We start from the raw sequence: 14,831 nt of genomic DNA on the forward strand, positions 1-14,831 counted from the left end.
ACCAACTCACGGAGTCTGCCCAAACCCATGTCCACCATGTCCATTGAGTCGGTGATGCCGTCCAACCATCTCATCCTCTGTTGTCCCCTTCTCCTCCTGCCCTCAATCTTTCCCAGCATCAGGGTCTTTTCAAAAGAGTCAGCTCTTCGCATCAGGTGGCCAAAGTATTGGAGTTTCAGCTTCAACATCAGTCCTTCCAGTGAACAACCAGGACTGATCTCCTTCAGAATGGACTGATTGGATCTCCTTGCAGTCCAAAGGACTCTCAAGAGTCTTCTCCAGCACCACAGTTCAAAAGCATCAATTCTTCGGCGCTCAGCTTTCTTTATAGTCCAACTCTCACATCCATACATGACCACTGGAAAAACCATAGCCTTGACTAGACGAACCTTTGTTGGCAAAGTAATATCTCTGCTTTTTAACATGCTGTCTAGATTGGTCATAACTTTCCTTCCAAGGAGTAAGCATCTTTTAATTTCATGGCTGCAATCACCATCTGCAGTAATCTTATTAATATAAATGTTGTTTTAATACTTCTATTTTGAGATAACTGAAAAGAAATGAAATCTGGACTTTGTCTTCATTCTTAACAAATCTCGGCTGGTACTTTGAAATGTAAACTTGCAAATGTGATAAAAGATGAAACAAGTGGAGTTTTGTTCATTCTTCTCATGAGAAATCATTTTTTGAAGTAATTTTAACCATATTAGAATTTAGTTTAGCTGGGGAGGGAGGAAAGCTCAAATGGAAAACATTTGTTTGTGGTCCTACCGAGCCTGAGAGTCTAGGGCAGCCTCGAAGGTGGCAGGCAGGTTTGAGAGGGGATGGAGGTCCAATTTAAAGCAGGAATAAATTAACTTTATTGTGGGCTGTATAGTCACCACCATTAAATTCTAATCCTGCACAGTCCACTGTGGTAGTCAGTGGCCATGTGTATCCACAGAGCATCTACAGTGCGGTTACTCTGAATTGAGATGCTTAAAGTGTTAAATGCATACTGAGAAGACTGTAAATATTAGTATTAAAATCTCAGCAAAAGTTCTAAAGATTACATTTTGAAGTAAAAATAATTTGGATATATTTGAATAAATTAAGTATATGTTTTTTAAACTTAAAAAAAAATCTGGCTTCTAGAAAAATTTAAATTACACAGGACTCATATTTGTGACTTGTATTATTCTTTGTTCGGCCAGCACTATTCTAGACTCAACTCTGTTGTAAAAAGCTACAGCAGTCAAGAATGGGAAGATAGTTAAGGGGACAGGTGTGCTTACAAAGTTATATTGAAAGTGTCTTTAGCATATCTTAGTTACACTGTTGAATTTGAAAGAGATGCTACATCTAGCTTTAAGTGAGTACTGTATTTACTCCACTAACCAGCCCCCGCCCAAAAAAAAAACCCCAAAACAAAAGACTTTTAGTTTTGCCTTTCAAGTGAGAGAAGAAGGAATAGCTAGCTAGAAGGGACTAATGTTCTAATGTGCAAAGCTATATAGAATCCTTAGCTGTGGCTTTTAGGGAACTGTATTTGAGTCCTTGGACTCTGCTGTTCTAAAGATTATCAATTGTTGTTTTGCCAGATGTTGCTAAAAGTTACCTTACCTTTTAAGCATGTCCTTTGCATGTGTTTTTCTTTTTCCTGAGACCCTTGCTTGCACTTAAGAAAGAAAGTGAAGTCGCTCAGTCGTGTCCGACTCTTTGCGATCCCATGGACTGTAGTCTACTAGGCTTCTCTGTCCATGGGATTTTCCAGGCAAGAGTACTGAGGTAGATTGCCATTTCCTTCTCCAGGGGATCTTCCTGGCCCAGGGATCGAACCCAGGTCTCCTGCATTGCAGGCAGACGCTTTACCCTCTGAGCCACCTTAGAGCAGCATTAACTGATCTAAGCCTCAGTTTTGTCAGGGGATCAGAGTAAAGGTCAGCAAAGCACTCCTAACCTGCAGTCCTTATGTGCAATTCTGAAATCTAAAAAGCTCTCAAAACTGAAAATTGTTTTTGTTAATTAAGTTGGTAAAGACCCTGACTTAAAGCAGTGTAAAACTAATTGTAGACTCTGTTTTTGCTCCTTTGTGGGAATATGTGTATGTCTTTCAGCAAAAATATTATCATGCTTGGCAATGAAGTGTTGCCCTGGACTCAGGTAGGGGTGATATGCTGTGTGCATTGTGTTAACCTTTCTATATTTCAGGAAAAAATTCTGAATTCTGAAACAGGGCTAATTAACCCCAAGCCTTTCAGAAAAGGGAATTTTTGGACCTCTATTATTCTGTGGCTTCCTAGGTGGCATGGTGGTAAATAATCTGCCTGACAATACAGGTTTGGATCCCTGGGTGGGGAAGATCCCCTGGAGAAAGAAATGACAACCCATTCCAGTTCTGTTGCCTGGGAAATCCCATGGACAGAGGAACCTGGTGGGCTACAGTCCATGGAATCGCAAAGAGTCAGACCTGTACACACAGACATGTTATCATCCCACGAAAATTGAAAATATTTTATTAACTGTAATACTTAGTTTTGGGGGAGGGGGCTGTGCTGGGTCTTTGTTGCTGTCCTGGGTCTTTGTTGCCGTGCTGGCTTTTCTCCGTTGTGATGAGCATGGACTACTCTCCAGTTGTGGTGTGCAGGCCTCTCCTTGTGGTGCATTCTCTTGTTGTGGAACATGGGCTCTAGGGCGCGCCAGCTTCAGTAGTTGGGGTGCATGGGCTCAGTAGTTGGGGCTCCCGGGCTCTAGAGCACAGGCTCCATAGTTGTGGTGCATGGGCTTAGCTGCTCTGTGGCAAGTGGGATTCTGGACCAGGGATTGAACCCTTGTCTCCTGCACTGGCAGGCAAATTCTTTCCTATTGAGCCACTAGGAATGCCCTATTAACCGTAATTCTGCATTTGAGATAGTTCTCTTTAGCACAGTCAGGACACAGTGATACGCTACATGAGGTCTTCCTGAAACACAGCTGTGTTATGTCACTCTCCTTAAAGTGGCTTTCATAAGTTTCTTGGAGAAGGAAATGGCAACCCACTCCAGTATTCTTGCCTGGAGAATCTCATGGACAGAGGAGCCTGGTAGGCTACAGTCCACGGGGTCGCAAAGAGTTGGACACGACTGAGTGACTTCACTTTCACTTTTGTTTTCTGTAGTTTTCTTATCTGGAATTTCATAGGTGATATCTGCCTGAAGCTGTCTCTTTGAGTCCCTTTTGTATTCTTTTTACCTCACAGCGTTTCTTTTAGTCAAACAAGACATTCTGGACTGCATCTTAACGTGTGTTACTTTTTTTATTCATTTAAATAAATTCCTTTTTCATTCATTTAAATCATTTTCTCTTTTTCTTTGTCAAAATTCTTCTAATTCTTGGAGGTGGATTTGAACTGCTACTTGCTCGAGTTTTTTCTGATCAGCTGTAGACCAGAGAAGGATGCATGTGTGTGGTTGTAATACAGGCGTAGACTACCCCCTCACTTGGATGGTGACCCTTAGCCAGAAGGGGCCTGTTGCGACCTTCTCAGCATGTATCATGTTTTTCACGTGATTGGCATTTAGCAAGTATGGTCATTGATTGTGGGGATTGAAGTGAGGGTCTGATAGAACAGTGAAAGTGTATTCCAGTTAAGTTGCCCAACTGTTTGCTCCTTTGTGCTTACTGTTTTAGTTAATGTGCATCTAAGTTGCATAAGCAAACAGTAAAAATGGGCGTTAGAGATGAGCATAAGGCTGTAGCCTCGCAGTTTCCCACTAGTGGCCAGGATATAGAAAGGTCTGTGTTGCTTTTTATTCTGTTGAAAAGTGTGTGATGGTTTGGTTTTTTATTTCCACATATCCTTTTATATTTATTTATTTATTTTTATTTTGAAGTGCTTTATTTTGCTAAATTAAATGTAGTCATTTAAGTGTAGCTATTTACTTTTAGGGACTAAAGCATTTTACTAAGAACAACAAAGGGGGAAAAACAGCATTTAGAAAACATCTGATACTGTGCTAATAAGTAAACATTCTTTATTCATTAAATAATTTAGCATGATATGTTCTCCTGTTTTTTGTGTGAGAAATTGCCTTATCTCATGAGTGATAGAGTTTATATGTAAAATCCAGATCTATTGAATTCTGCCAGAAAATTGTTAGATAATCGTAAGAGATGTTCTGTTTTGTTGTGTTTGGCTGAGTCATGAGGCATGCGGGATCTTAGTTCCCCAACCAAAGATCGAACCTGTGCCCCCTGAAGTGGAAGCAGAGTCCTAACCATGGGATCACCAGTGAATTTCCCCATACGTGATTTTTAGAGAGCAAAAGAATGAAGAGTAAATGCTAAAGAGAAAATGCTGGGTTTTGTGAACCAGGAGAATCTTTTGGAATTGTTTCTTTGTTATATTTCTCCCTGTGATTTTCAGTTTTATTCTTTGCCTGTTATCTGAATTTATATTTAGTCAGCTATCTTGTGTTTAAATTGTTAATTTGTCAAAATGAACCATCAGGAATGTTGCAGGTCATATAACTGAAAAAGGAGAGTTAGTTAATCCTGTAGTATTTTTGAAGTAGAAATTTAGGTTTTATTTTTAAAAACAAGTTCAGTATTGGGCAACTGGTGTATACTTTTAGATCAGCAAGTAAATTTTAACAGAAAGGCCAGTATTTGAGTTAGTAATCAGCAAAATTAGTGTTAATTTATTAAAAGTAAAATAGCTGATACAAGACAATACTTAATCTAGGAATAAAATAAAAACGTGTTAATGTACTGTACACTTAGAAGAGACTGTTATTTTAGGGTTCTAAACTACAGACTGTTCCGCAGTCTGTGTTAGATACTATCTAATAGGATGATGAACTCCTGCCCCTAATGGAGGAGATAGGTTTCCTGTTCCGTATATGACATTTTGGGTGAGGTAACAGTACATTTTCAGGGAGATGCCTTGGGAAATACTACTGCAGCATAGACTAATGAGGTCTTAGACCAGAGCTTGCCATATTTGTAATTTTTCTGCAGAAGGCAGTAAATAGTAAAGGCATAAGAATTGATTGTCTTGTTAAATGATGTTTTACAGAGAACAACTCAGGAAATCTTGGAAAATCCCCAGCCAGGTTTGAAAAAGGAAAGAGGAACCAGTGAAATGAAGAGTTAGAAAGCAGTCTTTGTATAGAAAAAGAAGTAACATCAGATCCGTGCCATGAAGACCCAGTGTAGAGTTTCAGTGAGTCAAAAGAGGCAAACCTTAACAAAAGCTGAGAAAAATAAGGAAGTACTCATTGATCATTTTCAGTAGTTACTTTGTCTGAGTCACAGGTTGTCAGCCGGTTGTAGGAAGTGAAGGGACTGAGTGATGTTAGGTAGAGGCAGCAGTTACAGATCACTGTCAAAGAATAAAAACGGAATCTTTCAGCTTTTAAACATCTTTCTAAGATGGTGGAAACTGTTGTGTTAAAGGCAAAAAAGAAGGACTTTATAGAGAGGGAGAAATTGGAGCTACTGGTAAAGAAGGAAATAGTATTGGGAGGAAATTCTTGCAAGGAGGGTAAAGGAGGATACCAGAGTCAAGAGATAATGTCCATATTATGATGAAAGCAAAAAAGACCAAGTTTTAAAGTAAGCTTTTCCTACCTACAATAACGACTATTCTAAATTATGTTTTTTAATATCTTAATAGGGCTTCCCTGGTGGCTCAGTGATGAGGAATCTGCCTGCCATAGCAGGAGATATGGTTCGACCCCTGGGTTGGGAAGGTCGCCTGGAGAAGGAAATGGCAGTCCGCTCCAGTTTTCTTGTCTGGATAATCCCATGAGCAGAGGGACCTGGCAGGGTCACAAAGAGTCGGACACATCTTAGTGATGAAACAACGAAAAATATGCTAATATACTGTGTTAAAATTTCACATATACTTTTTAAAAATACACATGCATAAGCCTTCCTTCGAAATGCCAGTCTTTTTTTAAATTAGATCTTATATAGGAAAGGTTTTTCACCCTGATCAGAGTTTCTAGGCAGTAAGTAGTAAAATGGGGCCAGAAATTTTTCTTGGAGCTCTGGTTATAGGAGGAAATCAGGAATGTATTCATTCTCCCAAAGTAGACTGTAGTGTGCATTTTTATATGAATTTAAAATTTGAGCAAGGATAATTTTTATTCATGCACATGGCCAAACTAGGATCTGAGGATAAGAACTGTTCTGTACATTTTCATTTCCATTTTTAAGAAGGTTTCTTGAGTGTCTGAGGAAACTGCTCTCCTTTTAAAAATTGTTTTAAAAATATTTATTGAGTTCTTCATCAGACTCTAATCATAGCTATGAACAATGTAATAAGGGAGTAGATGATTTAGGTTCCTGGTATTCTTGAGATGACTTTCTAGTTAGATAAGTAAACAGATTATCAAAGGTGACCACTTAGTCATTTTACTTTTATTAAACATCAAAATAACTTCAAGATAAGCCATAGACATCATGAAATATATCCAGGAATGGTCTGTTGCTAGAAAATGTGAATATAAAAAAATCTAAACTCATGTCTCAAGGAGAAATTATTAACCTTAAAAGTGTTTAATATTAGGGGTTAGAGTAGTAATTAATGATTTTGAACTATATTTTTTACTTTTAGAAACATTCTGTTTAAGGATAGATTTATTCAGTTGGATTAATAGAAGTCCTGTTGTATCAGATACGAACATTTACTATAATCTCTCTTCCATCAGATATAAATCAATATTTGCAGTTGAAGATATAAGAATATAGCACAATTTTGCTCAGATTTTAAACATTTTGTTTCAAAGAGTTGGCTGTTTTGGGAAGGTCAGCAAATATTTTAAAATTTTTAGAGAGGAGAGAGAAAGATAGTAGTATTTGCTTATCATTCCATCTAGGCATCATAGTATTGATTTACATGGAATATAATTTATAGATAAAAAATTAGTACTTGCCTAAGATTGATTATACCTGATACTTCTTTTTAGCTGAGTGGGTGGCAGATGTTTGTATGTACAGGTTTTTAGCCACAGAATGACATTTCTGAAAGCTGATTTGCCTGGCACCCAGACTACTTTTTTTTTTTAAAGTTTTTATTTATTTATTTGGCTGCACTGAGTTTTAGTTGTTTCTAATGGGATTTTTAGTTGAAGCATGTGAAATTTAGTTCCCTGACCAGGGATTGAACCCAGTTCAGTTCAGTTCCTTTGCTCAGTCGTGTCCGACTCTTTGCGACCCCATGAATCGCACCACGACAGGCCTCCCTGTCCATCACCATCTCCTGGAGTTCACTCAGACTCACGTCCATCGAGTCCATGATGCCATCCAGCCATCTCATCCTGGGTCGTCCCCTTCTCCTCCTGCCCCCAATCCCTCCCAGCATCAGAGTCTTTTCCAATGAGTCAACTCTTCACATGAGGTGGCCTAAGTACTGGAGCTTCAGCTTTAGCATCATTCCTTCCAAAGAAATCCCAGGGCTGATCTCCTTCAGAATGGACTGGTTGGCTCTCCTTGCAGTCCAAGGGACCCTCAAGAGTCTTCTCCAACACCACAGTTCAAAAACATCAATTCTTTGGCGCTCAGCCTTCTTCACAGTTCAACTCTCACACCCATACATGACCGCAGGAAAAACCATAGCCTTGACTAGACAGACCTTAGTTGGCAAAGTAATGTCTCTGCTTTTGAATATACTATCTAGGTTGGTCATAACTTTTCTTCCAAGGAGTAAGCGTCTTTTATTTGGGAGATCAAAATCTTAGCCAGAGGACCACCAGGGAGATCCCCCAGGCCACTTTAAATGCTAGAAATGTTATCATTTGGGAATTTGAAAGTTGGTGCTTTGGAAGACTTCCTGTCTTTTAGAGCAGAATATTAATACGTGTGTCTGCAGTGTCAGAGACAGGTTAGATGCCTTTGCCACTTCTAGAGAAATTGCTTCTGTGTGTAATGAAAGTGTCAGGGTGAATTTAATCATGTTACTGTAGATACAGCCTAGTTATTTGAAACTTAGTTGTGGAGAGAGTATCTAGAATGTCAGACACTTGACAGTTTTGTGATTAGAACCTTAGAGGACTGAGAGGTTATTGAGAATCCTATTATGTGTAGTTAAAAAAAATCTTCGAACAGTGAATAAGAAATTCACTGGAGGAGTCCTAAAAAAGACACCAATTCTATTTACAAGCTGTGTGACCTTATTTGAATGTTTCCTCAGATGTTAAAAAGGCAAAACTCTCAGGATAAAGTGTGTCATAAAACAGAATATATACTGATATAATGTTCGCAAAGGTACACTAATTTGAAGACAGATGGACAAGCAAACTTAAGGTGATAATATTGTACTTTTATTTGGTCATTTAATATAGGAGATGCATACTAAATCTAATGTCAGAATTTCTAGAAGGAAGGTTAATAAGAGAATGGAGAAATAGAAGTTAAATATGAGCCTGTATTGAGTCTTTGAAATCATTCTTATTAAACAGCATGTTGTCATTTTGTGAAAGCATTGTAATAGAAGTAACTAAGATCTCTTGGATTTTGACAAAAGTATGGTTGATTTTTGTTGTTTTTTATGTATAGAGAGAATAAGTACACATCTTTTCTTCTTCCTTCTCTTTAAACTTAAACTTGAAGGTTATGAATACCGATGGGACTGGGAGACGAGTGCTCGTGGAAGACAAAATCCCCCACATATTTGGGTTTACCTTGTTGGGGGACTATGTCTACTGGACTGACTGGCAGAGGCGGAGCATCGAAAGAGTACACAAACGAAGTGCAGAGCGGGAGGTCATCATAGATCAGCTCCCTGACCTCATGGGCCTGAAGGCCACAAATGTTCATCGAGTCATTGGTAGGTAATTGCACAGTTCTCTTAGAGGATGAACCAGGAATGAGAAAAGATATAGTTAGCAGCCTATAACGTCAGCAGTGTAAATTGTTGATGTTTTGAGGGGATGTAAAAATCATCTGTTAAGCCTTCTGTAATGAGAAATGGACCTTTTTTTTTTTCCCTCTTTTAAGGAGATTATTGATTTTGTTGAAGCTCACAAAGTTAATAAATTCTTTGTGGTACAAGCACATTTTACAATTTTTCTTAAAAATTTGTTGCCTTTCACTTCATATCCCATGGTGTTTCATAATGGCTAAGTCAAGGAAGACAGTGAACAGTTTTTAGACAATTACCTTATTTCCAAGGCTATATCAGTCAACTTCCTTCCACATCCCACAGTCAAACCCAAATAAACGTCCCAGGAAGAAATACTCCAAATCACTTTCTTCTGGTTCCTGAAACCTCCAGACGAGTTTTCAGCATATCACCAAGTTCAGTGATACTTGTGGATGACCCAGTGCTGGGTACCATCTAGGTTTCCATGAATAATTTTTGAATCAAGTTTCTTTAAAAGTGTTTATCCAGGGACAAATGAGAACTCAAGTCATTGGATCGATTGGCAAGGATGGATCTTTAAATGTTGGTTCAATACTGGCTGCATAGTTTGAACTGAAGGGCTAAACTTAACACCCACACACTGTCAGAAAAAGTGTGTATGCATTATTGTATGAATAATGCAGTTTGCTTAAAGCTTCCTATGGGTGCACAGGAAAGTAATTTTGTCATACGTTTATTCCCAGTTGATCAGCACAAGAGTTTTGATCTGCTCTGTTTTCAGTTCAGTCACTCAGTCGTGTCCAACTCTTTGCGACCCCATGAACCGCAGCACGCCAGGCCTCCCTGTCCATCACCATCTCCCGGAGTCCACCCAAACCTGTGTCCATTGAGTCGGTGATGCCATCCAACCATCTCATCCTCTGTTGTCTGTCCCCTTTTCCTCCTGCCCTCAATCTTTCCCAGCAGCAGGGTCATTTCAAAAGAGTCAGCTCTTCGCATCAGGTGGCCAAAGTATTGGAGTTTCAGCTTCAACATCAGTCCTTCCAATGAACAACGAGGACTGATCTCCTTTAGGATGGACTGATAGGATCTCCTTGCAGTCCAAGGGACTTTCAAGAGTCTTCTCCAACACCACAGTTCAAAGGCATCAAATCTTTGGCACTCAGCTTTGTTTATAGTCCAACTCTCACATCCATACATGACCACTGGAAAACCATAGCCTTGACTAGACGAAACTTTGTTGACAAAGTAATGTCTCTGGTTTTTAATATGCTGTCTGGGTTGGTCATAACTTTCCTTCCAATGAGTAAGCGTCTTTTAATTTCATGGCTGCAGTCACCATCTGCAGTGATTTTGGAGCCCCCCAAAATAAAGTCAGCCTCTCTTTCCACTGTTTCCCCATCTAATTGCCATGAAGTGATGGGACTGGATGCCATGATCTTCGTTTTCTGAATGTTGAGCTTTAAGCCAACTTTTTCACTCTCCACTTTCACTTTCACCAAGAGGCCGTTTAGTTCTTTACTTTCTGCCGTAACGGTGGTGTCATCTGCATATCTGAGGCTACTGATATTTCTCCCAGCAATCTTGATTCCAGCTTGTGCTTCCTCCAGCCCAGCGTTTCTCGTGATGTACTCTGCATATAAGTTAAATAAGTAGGGTGACAATATACAGCCTTGATGTACTCCTTTTCCTATTTGGAACCAGTCTGTTGTTCCATGTCCAGTTCTAATGGTTGCTTCCTGACCTGCTCCATTTTCAGGTTGGGCCAGTTCACCGCTCCTGGGAGGTCACCATACTGCCACCAACTTAGTCAGACACCCAGTCAGCCTAGTGCAGCTCCAGTCAGAACTCCTGGGCTGGAACCATCCTGCTCAGCCTCTGGCGTAGCTGGGACTGCAGGCCTGCACACTGCCTGGCCTTTTATTCCCTGTTAATCCTCATAATACTTATTTGTGAGATTAGAACTGAAACTCTAGATTTGGGAGCAAATATAATCCTATGTCTTTGTCAAACAAGTGTTAGTCATTTAAATTGAAAATATGTTGATTATGTCAATTGTGTGTCCTTTTATAATGAATTTGTATTTTAGGTTCCAACCCCTGTGCTGAGGATAATGGGGGATGTAGCCATCTCTGCCTCTATAGACCCCAGGGCCTTCGCTGTGCCTGCCCCATTGGCTTTGAACTCATCAGTGACATGAAGACCTGCATTGTCCCAGAGGCTTTCCTTCTGTTTTCACGAAGAGCTGACATCAGGAGAATTTCTTTGGAAACTAATAATAATAATGTGGCCATTCCACTCTCTGGTGTCAAAGAAGCTTCTGCTTTGGATTTTGACGTGACAGACAACCGGATTTACTGGACTGACATATCACTCAAGGTTAGCCAAAGAATTGGAATATTAAAACTGGGGACTAATTGGGAGAGCTTCAAGAATGTCTGAGTCTTCATGATGTTACCAGCTTCCTTCATTACTTAATAGGCAAGAGTTCAACAAAAAACCCTTAACGTTTTAAAAGAAGCCAAGGAGAAGGCCCACTCAGTATTTTGTTAAGTATCTCTAGTGTTTTTAGTGCAAGATAGTTTGAGTATTCTAAATCTGCAAGACATAATCTTCCTGTGCTTCATTCTGTTTGAATACGTAAGTGACGTTTTCCTCAGCTAGAGAGTAATAAGCACTTGTATGCTTCACAAATGGCTTATAGAGACTTGACTCTTGATTCATTAAAAATTTTTTGGCACCTGACTGAGGTAGAAAATGCCAATTATGAGTTATAGCATACCTTTTCTCCCCCACCCCTCCCATCCCTAGAATAAATATTGACAAGCTTACTGAGTCAGTAAGGAGGAGCTCTTGACCAGGAAATCTGGAGTATAATTCTTCCTTCTTCCAGATTCTTCTGGACCTGTTTTAGATAGCTTATGTAAAACTTTGTCTAATATGCAAAAATCATGTTAGAGCCAGGGTTAGACTGTAATGGTGGCCAGTAAAATCTGTTAAATGAGTGAGTAAATAAATGCTTTATTATGTGGACTTGTGACTTTCCTCATCTTGAAAGCAGAGATGCTTTTGTGAGCATTAAATGAGAAAATATATGTACACCAAGCACTTAGGATGGTACTTTCTATGAAGTAGGAGCTATTATTAATAGCTTAAATTATGACTGTTTTAATTTTTAGGTGATTCATAGCTATAATGGTAATGATATGAGTAGTGTCATATGCATTTTATAAGGTATAAGGTTGTTGAGCTCTTCCTCAGTTAATGCAATGACTTCGCATACTCTCAAGCACCTTTAGGAAGCTCTGTGTGTGTTAGTCGCTCAGTCATGTCTGACTCTTTGCAACCCCATAGACTGTAGCCCGCCAGGCTCCTCTGTCCATGGAATTCTCCAGGCAGGAATATTGTAGTGAGTTGCTGTTCCCTTCTTCAGGGAGTCTTCCCGACCCAGAGGCAGAACTTGGGCCCCTTACAATGCAGACGGATTCTTTACCATCTGAGCCACCAGGTTGGAAGTCAGGAAACTGGCAACCAGTTAAAAGTCCACAATACTCTGGTCACATCTTTTTCACTTGATTACTAATAATAAGTTTTATAAGAATAGTCGCTCCACTGTATTACTAGAATAAATTTCTGATTCTTAAGACTTTGAAAAATTTCTCCCTGAATTGACAATAAAACTTGAGGTCGCAGTTGTGTTCATTGGAGGTTGACGTCATTTTTTTTTTTTTTTTCTGTGCTCATAAAATAGGTGAATTGTATTGAGAAACTGTGCCTTTGGCTCTTCTGTATCTTCCCTTAAAATCTTAGGGTTTGGTACCTAAGCCGTGTGACGTTGTTAATCTTATTTCTGCAGACTATCAGCAGAGCCTTTATGAATGGCAGTGCCCTGGAACACGTGGTAGAATTTGGCTTAGATTATCCAGAAGGCATGGCCGTAGACTGGCTTGGGAAGAACTTGTACTGGGCAGACACGGGAACCAATCGAATTGAGGTGTCAAAGTTGGATGGGCAGCACCGACAAGTTTTGGTGTGGAAAGACCTAGATAGTCCTAGAGCTCTTGCGTTGGACCCCGCTGAAGGGTAAACAGCTTTTCATATCCGTTCTTTGCAACTGTATTGCACATGGCCTAGTTATGGATTGTATTCTTGATGTCTTTAAATCATGCTTTTTGGGGAGCTGACAGGTAAATCAACGTTTTATCTTAAAATCGTTAGTTGAGATTTCACTGATGTAGGATAAATAATTAGCTAAATTTTACTTTTGTCATTATTAGCATTAGGTGAATAAAAATTAGTGAAATGAGTTATTAGTTAAATATTAATGATTGTATTTATATGCTAAGTAGACAGCCTTTTGAAAGGTGTCATGAAATCTATTTGCTTCCACTCTCTCCCAAGTTATACCAGATTCTAAACCTCTGAAAATAAACCCACTGAAATAATGTGTGCTAAGAAATAACTACATTAAAAGGCTCTACTTTAGAATGTTCATTAACTCAAGAATGGATAATTCGTTATTATTATAAACTTGGAGAAACTTTGATATTAAACAGTGAACTTTCTGATAAATTTATGTACAACATGACATGTTTTTCAAGGATAGATGATCCTTCTTACATGATTTAGCAAGTTTTAAAAAGAGATCTGTATAGTCAAGGCTACAGTATTCACAGTGGTCACATATGGTCTTGAGAGCTGGACTGTAAAGGCAGAATGCCAAAGAATTGATGCCTTCAAACTGTGGTGCTGGAGAAGACTCCTGAAAGTCCCTTGGTCAGCAAGGAGATCAAACCAGTCAATCATAAGGGAAATCAACCCTGAATACTCATTGGAAGGACTGATACTGAAGCTGAAGCTCCAGTATTTTGGTCATCTGATGCAAACAGCTGGCTCATTGTAAAAGTCCCTGATGCTGGGAAAGATTGTGGGCAGAAGGAGAGGAGGGTGTCAGAGGATGAGATGGCTGGATGGCATCACTGATGCAATGGACATGAACTTGGGGAAACTCTGGGAGATGGTGAGGGACTGGGAGGCCTGGTGTGCTGCAGTCCATGGGGTCGCAAAGAATTGGACACAACTGGACGACTGAACAACAGCAACAAAAAAATCCATCATGTAAGAATGCTGAATTTTGAAGAATAACTCCATTTTAAAAAGCAGAAGTTAACCTTGTGAACATAGCAGCACATTGACCATGGCCATATTGCAAAGTTGTTTCCCTGAATCAGTCAATTCCCTGGTTAGCTTGCTGGCCATGCAGTTAGAAAGTCATACCAAAGGCACCATCTCTGTGCTGACATGTTTTGATTAGTTTATGGTGATTTTTACTCTGGCTACTAGTTACCAGACAGATAAATTTAGTAGTTGGGACAAAGGACTCTAGTTTACGTGGCTGCTGGCAACTGTGACGTTTCTCCCACAGTTGTTTTCTCTTTGGCTCTTGGGATGTACTCGTGCCTGTTAGCTGACAAGTACAAATGCAAACAAAGAACAAAGCCCAAGACAGCTTGAGTTTTCAGAAAAATGTGTTTATACATTGCTACCAAGTCAACCATCAGCCGATGGGCTGGTGAATGAATGTCTCCTTTGAGTAGTTGATGAGACCTGGCACGCGGAGAACTTTCCTAGACCCAGTATTCAAAGCGTCTTGAAACTAGCACTACTGGTTCAGTCCAAAAGGCATTTGGCTGAGAATTACCTTCTAGTTCTAGCTCTGCCATATGCCTGGCTTGAAGACATTAGACAGATCAGTTGCACTTCTTGTTGGACCTTGTCATCCTCATCTGCAAAAGTCTGTACTGTGCGGTTGCTCTACAGTTAATGTGAAAAACCCAAAAGAGTACATTCACAGGGACTGTAGTAGTAGTGTTCATTGCTCAGCTGACACACTAAGGGATGTGTGCGATTCAGTAGTATGTTACCTTGGACAATGTGACCAAATGCATTTCAAACTTTGCTTTTAAACTTCAGTTCACAGTTGTTAAGTTGTACCTTTGATGTA

General features: G+C 39.6%; 1 protein-coding gene across 3 annotated transcripts in view; it reads left to right on the top strand.

The window, feature by feature from the left end:
- The window catches only part of LRP6 (LDL receptor related protein 6), a 175,393-nt gene that overhangs the window by 113,832 nt on the left and 46,730 nt on the right, over positions 1–14,831 (top strand). For all 3 annotated transcript variants that reach the window (XM_042247517.2, XM_004006855.5, XM_004006856.5), the window contains exons 8-10: positions 8,575–8,791; positions 10,917–11,206; positions 12,684–12,910. In XM_042247517.2, the coding sequence (XP_042103451.1) occupies positions 8,575–8,791; positions 10,917–11,206; positions 12,684–12,910 (734 nt within the window). The remainder of the gene's footprint in view (positions 1–8,574; positions 8,792–10,916; positions 11,207–12,683; positions 12,911–14,831) is intronic.

Source organism: Ovis aries, chromosome 3 (assembly GCF_016772045.2).
Source record: "Ovis aries strain OAR_USU_Benz2616 breed Rambouillet chromosome 3, ARS-UI_Ramb_v3.0, whole genome shotgun sequence".
NCBI classification, from domain to species: Eukaryota; Metazoa; Chordata; class Mammalia; order Artiodactyla; family Bovidae; genus Ovis; species Ovis aries.